The sequence below is a fragment of the Chanos chanos genome, chromosome 14, assembly GCF_902362185.1.
Source record: "Chanos chanos chromosome 14, fChaCha1.1, whole genome shotgun sequence".
Lineage (NCBI taxonomy): Eukaryota > Metazoa > Chordata > Actinopteri > Gonorynchiformes > Chanidae > Chanos > Chanos chanos.
The window spans coordinates 3205496-3214496 of NC_044508.1; the positions used below are offsets into that span (position 1 = coordinate 3205496).

General features: G+C 42.7%; 2 protein-coding genes across 2 annotated transcripts in view; one reads left to right on the top strand and one right to left on the bottom strand.

Moving 5' to 3' along the window:
- Positions 1 to 1116: 1116 nt before the first annotated feature.
- On the bottom strand, positions 1117 to 4984 carry LOC115827602 (retinol dehydrogenase 14). The gene is made up of 4 exons (XM_030791487.1): positions 4864 to 4984; positions 2989 to 3231; positions 1949 to 2251; positions 1117 to 1376 (listed from the first exon to the last, which is right to left on the bottom strand). The coding sequence occupies exons 1-4, from the start codon at positions 4982 to 4984 to the stop codon at positions 1117 to 1119; spliced, it is 927 nt and encodes a 308-aa protein (XP_030647347.1).
- A 494-nt stretch (positions 4985 to 5478) lies between these two features.
- susd2 (sushi domain containing 2) overlaps positions 5479 to 9001 on the top strand; it is an 18775-nt gene continuing 15252 nt past the window's right edge. Inside the window, exons 1-6 of the mRNA XM_030791522.1 lie at positions 5479 to 5767; positions 6038 to 6236; positions 6364 to 6512; positions 6975 to 7142; positions 7592 to 7766; positions 8283 to 8484. Of these exons, the coding sequence (XP_030647382.1) occupies positions 5620 to 5767; positions 6038 to 6236; positions 6364 to 6512; positions 6975 to 7142; positions 7592 to 7766; positions 8283 to 8484 (1041 nt within the window). The 5' untranslated portion in view covers positions 5479 to 5619. The remainder of the gene's footprint in view (positions 5768 to 6037; positions 6237 to 6363; positions 6513 to 6974; positions 7143 to 7591; positions 7767 to 8282; positions 8485 to 9001) is intronic.

Genomic DNA, 9001 nt, shown 5'->3' on the forward strand with positions numbered 1-9001 from the left:
AGCTCTGAGAGGGCTGAAAACGATGATTATAATGATGATGATGATTATGACAGTGAGGATGATGAACTGGTGTTAATCCTTCTCTAGCATGCTTTTGTATCTGCCTCGACGTTGTCAGTGCAGGTTTGTGTATATCAAACATTTTCTCTCCGTTTCCAAACAGAGTAAATCACAGAGAATTACATGGCTCCCACTTGTTATGTATAGAACTGAAACACAATACAGATCAGTGAGTTCAGTCACTCAAGTACAGGCCTCGGTTTTGTGGCATGATGCAGATGCCCATACACTGAACCATACAAATCAGTATTCTGGTGACTGACAGCAGGTCAAAACTGCTTTTATAGCTATTGCAAGATCAATCACCATTAATGCTCTAAAGCTGTTCTTATCGAGTCTCTTCATTAAAGCCAGTAATTTCCACCTGCACTGACAGCGCTCGAGTGCGTTGGGGTTTTTTTTGTTGTTTTGTTTTGTTTTGTTTTTTTAGTACTCTCTTTTACGACACTTCTATCCCTCGTTCTTTCGTTTTAAACCTTAACTTGATAGATTCTCTGAAGTCAAGTCTTCATAGTTCCCTTGAAGTCAAGTTTTTGGATGCTGTATAAGATTAAAAAAAACATCTTTGGTTTCTCTTTCTTATTGCTCTGTTCTCTAACTTGCTTTATGTGTTCCCTGACTTAAGGAAATGTGTTCAAGTGTTACAATAAAATGACAGTTGAAATACTCAAGGACCTGGTTATACTTTTTCAGTGAAGAGCCAATATGTACTCAGACTGTCACATAATACAGTCACTGAAAAGTATTCACACTCCAGGTATGCTTGTCATTTCTCAAACTCAAATGCTCTGCACAAACACATCATAGATAATTCCATTTTACTCAACCCAAACTCTTGAACTTTCCTTCCAAAACATTTCTTGTAACATTTTTTTATTGTAAAAAAAGAACAAGCACTCACACACATCCTATAAATAACAACATAATCAGTAAAAGACATTCTTCCATTAAATTAACACAAAGTTAACAGCAGTCTGAAAAAGCAACATACATAACAAAAAAACAACCCCCTTCAAAAAAAAGAGAAAAACAACCTCCCAAAACCAAGACCTATTTTCAGGCCAGTTTCACCAGCCGTTCACTAGCCTCCCACAGTTTCTTGGCGACTCCAGCGTCTTCGGCGAACGGTCGGAGGGCTGCGGGTCGGCAGTCGCTGAAGTAGCCGCCGTTGTGTTGAGTAACCTCGTCTGTCACGGCGCAGTGAACGACCGTCTGCGCTCCCAGCTCGCACGACACAAAAAACATGAACATGATCACCCGCATCAGAATCCGGAACAGGACGGAATAGTGACAGGTCCAGTTGCTCTGAACGTAGCCTAGACAACAGAATACAGACAGAAAGGAATAAATGTAAACGTGTGAAGGATGGGGCACTGACTCTGAACCTGCCGGTTGTCAGTTGGGGTGGACTGTATCTACACACACGATACATATGATACTTTCAAACAATCGTTATTACGTATGGTGTATTTTACAATACACACACAGGATTTACCTCTGAATAAGCCTTGGGCATTTTTGTCTTTTAAGCAATTCTGAAATTATCAACTGCCTTTAGTTGTCTGAATTAAGCTCTGTACTCATGGAAAGTTTCTCACGGTGACATTTCAACCAATAATTTCTTCTCAATTTATCCGATGAGGGATGATGGCAAGAGATATTTACTCATGTGGCTTCAGAGCATCTCCTTTATTTTGAAACATGAAGCATTGCGTTTGTTGTGTGGTTGTTTGTGTGCATGTGTGTGTGTGTGTATGTGTGTGTGCGTGTGTATATATGTGTGTGTGCGTGTGTGTGTGCGTGTGTGTGTGTATGTGTGTGTGTGTATCTGTGTGTGTGTGTGTATCTGTGTGTGTGTGTGTGTGTGTGTGTGTGTGTCTCAGCTCACCTGGATGCACCGCGTACGCAGTCACCCCTTTTCCCTCCGTCAGGCGGGCCAGCTCCTGGGTGAAGTAGATGTTAGCCAGTTTACTGCGACAGTAGGTGAAAAAGGGCAGGAGGTTGTAGTTCAGGTCCTGGAAGTCCAGCTTCTGGTATTTGTAGAGGGAGCACGTTAACGTGATCACCCTGCTGGGGGCGCTCTCCTGGAGTCTGCCCAGCAACAGGTTGGTGAGCAGGAAGTGACCCAGATGGTTCACCCCAAAACACATGCTGAAATGATCATCGGTCCAGTCTAGAACACTGGGCATGCCTGGGAAAAATGAAATTCAAACATCCTCAACACTCTTCTGTTCATGATGGGGATCATCAAGAGGCAGACTCAAACAGCCAGACTATAGAGCTGTTACCATGGCAATGCAGCATTTGTTTTTCTGTTGTTTTTTTTTTATATATTAATACTTTCAAAGCCTTCTTTTTTTATCTTTGGTAAGTGAACTCCACACCACTTTGCTTGTTATGCTATACATCTCAGCATGTTTCAAAACATCCTTTTCAGTGTGATTTTTCATCTTAATGTGCTTTTTAGCAATATGAGATTTAACGTAAATGTTTCTCATAGTTCACGGTTATCAAAGTTCAAATCGCTATGTCGGTCAAACAAAGATTTAATATGATTTTTCGGACCAAAGCGTGCAGTCTTAAACAATGTCAAACGTGCAGTGAATGCACAGATTCAAGCTACTTTGGGTGCACACTTGAGTCTCTGTCTATGCAAAAATAAACAGGTGTATTCTTGTGAACGTGAAGTGTCGCAAAAACTCTTATCAGCTCAGTTGAGTGTAATATGGTACTAGCTGCAGTAAACATGTGTGACTGAGTTCTACTTTTCAATCAGATTTATTTGAAGATCCATTAGGAATTTCACCTCTGAACTCATACTTTGCAAGATGATGTATGTCAGTGCAGTTTACAGGTCAAAAGGGGGACACCCTCTTACTAATGTTCCAGATGAAGATTCCGGTCCGTGGTATGATGAAGAGGTCTCACCTGCGTTATTGATCAGAATGTCCAATCTCTTCTCCCTCTGTAAGAAACTCTTGCAGAAGTCTCGCACGGATCGCACATTGGCCAGATCTAAATCCATGTGAAGGACGTTCATGTTATGACTCCTGGCCTTGATCTCGCGCACGGCTTTCGCTGCTCTCTCTTCGTCTCGACAGGCGATGATAACACGAGCCCCTCTCATGGCCAGGGCTACGGCCGTCTCTTTTCCGATCCCCGAATTCCCTCCTGATGCAAAGGGAAGATAAAAATCAGTGTCATTTTAATTCATCGACTTTATTGTGTTTCTCTAGAAAGATGGTAAACAAAGTGGAGGACATCCACGCCCGGATCACCGCACAGGCTTCATATGGCTTAAGCCTAGGGGCCCCCACGCCCCCGCGCCTCGGAGGGGGCCCCCGATTGGTCAAAAGAAAAAAATATATATCATATTCATTAGCTCAAAATCACGCCCCCGCCGCACAGGGGGCCCCCAATTGGTCAAAAGAAACAAAAACGTATTATTCATTGACGCAAAATGAATATTTAAATAACCGGACACTGATTGGTTATGGGGAATCCGCCTTTCATATATAAACGTTAGGCGTCACGTACTGTGTCAGTCTGTAGTTGAACAGCGACAGTACTTATGAGCGAAAGAAAATACGAAAGCGGTGCCCAAAAGCGCAAAGCGCAGCGGCAAAAAGCCCAACGAGGCCAAGCTCTCTTGAGCAATATGCCGAAACTGACCGGATTTTTTAAACCGAGTGAATGCCAGTCGGCAAGTGAGCATGGCTCCAGTGCATCCACGCTAGCTAGCGTGGATGCACTGGAGCCATGCTCATCTTTAGCAGCTGAGGCTAGCTCTGTTGATCATTAGTTTTCTTTACCCTGTCTTCAATATCTTTCATTATATCTGGCCTACATATATCATACATGTACATTCAAATATTCAGTTGCATTAGTTGTGATAAGTTGTCAATTCCTTGAGTTTTAGCTGTTCTGTTTCACTGGCCCAAAAGACCAGAGTTTAATAGTTTAAAATAGTTTGAAAAAAAAAAAAAATAATAATATAAAATAAAAACAACAAAAAAACACACAAAAACAACAAAAAACAAAACAAAAAAATCTATCTATCTATCTATCTAGGCCTATCTATCTATCTATCTAGGGCTATCTATCTATCTAGCTAGATGAAATAGATGTAGCCTAAGGTGGGCGGACGAGGGACGGGCAGACGGGGGACCGGGAACGGGGGTGTTGGGGGCCCACAGCAGCTTGTAGCCTAGGGGCCCCTGACCATGTTAATCCAGCCCTGAGGACATCCTTTTTGTAAGATTCTACGGACAGCATCTATACGCTCGGTCTTATTGTGATCTCTGCTCACAAGGTATTAGAAATCTGACTCTGACTGATGCACTGATTGTAAGTCGCTTTGGTAAAAAGCGTCTGCCAAATAACTAAATTGTAAATTGTATTGCACTGGGAGCGGAAGGTTCCATCGACTCTAATGAAACTAAATATTCTGCCGACTCCGAAGCCGAAGATTTCGCCTCCTTTTAAATCGTTGTCCTGTCTACTTCAATCCCCTATCTTTTTTCTTCTTCTTATCCAAGGAATGTTTAAGACATTCATTAGACACTGGAGAGACCAGCAGATCATAAGAAGGGGATAATGAATACCTTAATATGTAAAAGGCAAAAAAGAAAAAAGAAAGAATCCAGCAAATGATGGGAACATTCGGGAGATCGATAAGCATCCATGTTATAAACGGAAGAACAGAGGCTGGGTTACATGCAGAATCTCTGTGATTAAAGAGGCCATACATTACAGCTGTTGCGATTTGCCAGTGGGCACATTCACAATGGACTGTTAGTTTACCAGTGATAAGAACCGTTTTTCCATCGAGTCTTTTCACGTCCATGCAGTAGCGCCTTCTCTTCGTCCATTTTAAGACCAGGAAGCACAACAAAGCTGCAAGAATAGTGTATAAAAGATACATTTTTGATTTCAATGAAACTTCTGCATTAGCTAGCTAGATTGCAAGCTAATCTTCTGCTAGCTAGTTCTCCATCCAGAAAAGAGGGGGTATTTAAGAATACTTTAGGGGTGCCACCAGCTCTTCTGCGCTAAAATGGAACAGGGTCTATTCTGTCATTTCGTCTCAGTCCACAATAATTAGGACGAGACGGTATGTCCCTAGCGAAGGTGTAGATTTTAAAGTGAGCGGACAGGTATGCACCATGAATATCTCAACCGGGTGCGCTCAGACGCATGCGCACATTCTACACTTATGACCGTTCGTCACGCGAGGTTTTGAACTGCAGCTGCGGTGAAGCGCCGCCACGCGCGTATCTAAGCGAAAGGTTAAGCGTTATTACACATGATATACATAATACACAAGTGTACGCAGTCCTCCCTCCTTAAACTGTACTTAAAAAGTAATAGACATATTTGCACGGTCATAACTGTGATGAAGTTTAATGATTGTTTATGCAAATCAGTTTGCTGCGAAAGCGAAATGCAACTTGCCTTCGTGCAATTTCCAAACGTTCCGGACAGTTAAATAGTAACAAAGTGTGGTATTGCCGTGAGCGCTTCGCATGTTAGCTTTTATTATCGAGAGACCTTTGTTACATGGGTGTTCACGCGCGGCAGTATGAAATAAATAAACGAAGTGTTCAGCAGATTCAGCTCTTTGTCACAATGGGGAGCGAATCCGGAGACCGACTTCTGTTCGCCATAACTTTTATAGTTTTATTTCAACTTTTCTTCACGACGAACGGTGAGTTCACGTGCCTGTATGTTAGCGGAATGTTTAAAAGACAGTATCTAGTGTCTTTTCGTGGCGAACCTCTTCAAGACGGTAGATTAGTAGTAATTACTAATTAGTACCATTTACATGACGTTCCTTTAAACTTCGGAATTTACTTCGGAATTTTGCCTATGTGTGAAATAAATGAATTGTTTTGCACATGTTGCCTTTCAGTTATTTCATTCATCTTTTCCTGCCTTTTTTTCTATGTACGTCTGTTTTGTGATTGTGTTACCGTAGCCCAAACATGCGCTGGAAACTGTGGTAAAAAGTTGGATTCTTGCTCGTGTCACGCCACATGTCAATCTCTCCGGGAGTGCTGTCCGGACTTCAAACAGTTTTGTGTGGAGATCACGCCGCACTCTGGGTCTTTGCTGGGGGGCACAGACTTCTTAGTACTCGACTCTGTATTTAACCCGAACGACAAGATTATATGCAGGTACGTGCGAACGTCAGGTCGAAACGCGCAGGAGAAAACGACAGTTTCTGATGGTACTGATACATCTGATGGTGCTGATAAAACGCTGCTCGCTTGCGTGTGTGCGTCTGTGTGATCTTAACTGCAGATTCAATGGTGAGACAGAGACAGAGGGCTACGTTGACGGAGATGGCCGAGGCCACTGCATCTCTCCGTTGCTGTATGAATCTGGTTGGATACCGTTTGATATTTCCACAGATGGGGTGAATTTCAAGGCATCAGGGCGCTGGTTGTCAGGTTAGCTCCCTGCCTCAAGTACAGTGATTTGTTGTATGTATAGAGAAGTTTTTTGCTGTTGTTGTCTTTTATGTGGCAATTTTCAGTCGTTTCTCAGCTTAAGCTGTAAGAATAACATATCTGCATAGTAGCCTTATGTCACTTCTACTACTACTACAACCACTGCTACTACAGTCACCACTAGTTGTGCGTTACTAGTCCTAGTATTAGGACTGTTGCTGAAAAATCGTTTGAAAAAAAGCACATACATTTTTACATACACCTGTATTAATGTTTGAATAATACAGCAACAACATCAACAATAATAATAAACTATTAACTATTAATATGCACAACATTTAAATATAGGTACCTTTTCAAGCCAGAATGTTCTCACAGATGCACAGCAAGATGGATAGTTGCACTGTCAATGACAACCTGTTTTTGGGTTCTAACGTCCACTTTGTTTTGTCTGTGGAACAGTTCATCACAGCAAACTGGACAGCGCCTTCAAAATCGTCCTGAAAAACGCGACGCAGTGGCAGTATTACGGCACCCCCGGCACGACGGGGACCTTAGAGATGACCTGGAATGCCTCTCTCATCAAAGCAGACAGGGTCAATGTGGAGCTCTGGGGTTACGAAGAGACCGGTTAGTGACGTAAAGGACCGACTGCTCTCTGTTATAACTGAACGTAGTGACAGCAGGAGAAACAGCAGCGACAGGAATAATAGGATAACAGTAGCTGAAACTGTCATTCCGAAGTATTGTGTTTAGTTCTCATTTCGTATGTGCAGCCTTCTCAGTGCATGAATAAATTGGCTGAGAGAAACAGAGAGAAAGCTGTGTTTCTGTGGGCAGATTGCACATCATTGTAATTGCATCTCTTGTCTTTATTGTCCGGGCGTAATTGTCTTGGACTCTGAACGCTGCCCTGCAGAGATTTATATGTGTTCCACGGAGTCACATCGCCACAAATGTATCATGTCAGTTATGCGCAGCCTGGTGTAATTACACTTAGACGAGTGTCTCTTCTCATAACTTCAGTGCACAGCCAGATTAATCTCACGTGATATGTGTGTGCTTTCGATTTTCTCAAGGGGAGCCCTACTCCAGTAACTGGGCTCCGGAATGGAGGTACCTTTACACTCTGGGAAAAGACGTTCCAAACAGCGGGAGTTTCAGCTTTGTTCCCGTGTCAGCGAAGAAGCCATATTCTGACTGGCACATGGGCAGCATGCGTGTCAGTCCCAGCACAAAGCCAGACGGACAAATGTATGAGAATGGAATCTGTGATACTATGAGCACTGTCTAGATGTACTACCCACGCTTTCCACTAGAGGGCTGCTTTATAGACCTCCAATTCGCTTTTGTGCTTACTGTCACACTAAGCAAGAGCTTTATCGAGAGCACCTTTATGAACAAAACACTGAAATTTCTCTTGTCAGACAGAATGTTTAAGACTGCGCCCTAAACATTTTAAACACTGTAAAAAAATTTTACTAACTTAGTACTGTACAATTGATCTTAATGCAATTATTCACTTGTTAGTTATTCTCACAAATCTTCATGAAAGTCAAGACAGAGTAGCTGCATTAAACACTGCATTGAACGCTCCTAAATGAAACGTAGATCTAGCATTGTCTTATCTTAATATCAGATTAATACAAAATTAATAATAATGTAATAAACTTGTTATAACACTATTTCTGAGTAACTATAATGTTTCATATGTATTATATATAAAAGTGATTTATATATTTGTATAGCTGAATATGTGTTTATGCCCAGGGGGGTAAATGCCCTTTGGAGCGGTGCCCACGCTTTGGCCTGGCATTTAGAGGAGGAATTTCGTAAAGACCCTGCAGGCTGGGCGTTGGATAAGTGTGTGGAATGGGACGCCCTGGAAAAGAGCATGCCTAATTTCCTGGAGGAGATTGCCGACTGTCCCTGTACACTGGCCCAGGCCCGAGCGGACACGGGTCGGTTCCATGTACGTATCACTCTCTCCCCGCTCTCCCCTCTCACGCATGAACACAGCCAATAATAACCCTAACCCTCAGCCAATACAACACACAGCCAATACAACACACAGTCAATACAACACACAGCCAATACAACACACAGTCAATACAACACACAGCCAATACAACACACAGTCAGTACAACACACGGCCAGTACAACACACGGCCAGTACAACACACGGTCAATACAACACACAGCCAATACAACACACAGCCAGTACAACACACAGCCAGTACAACACACAGCCAATACAACACACAGCCAATACACAACAGCCAGTACAACACACAGTCAATACAACATACAGCCAGTACAACACACAGCCAGTACAACACACAGCCAGTACAACACACAGCCAATACAACACACAGCCAATACAACACACAGCCAGTACAACACACAGCCAATACAACACACAGCCAATACAACACACAGCCAGTACAACACACAGCCAGTACAACACACAGCCAATACACAACAGCCA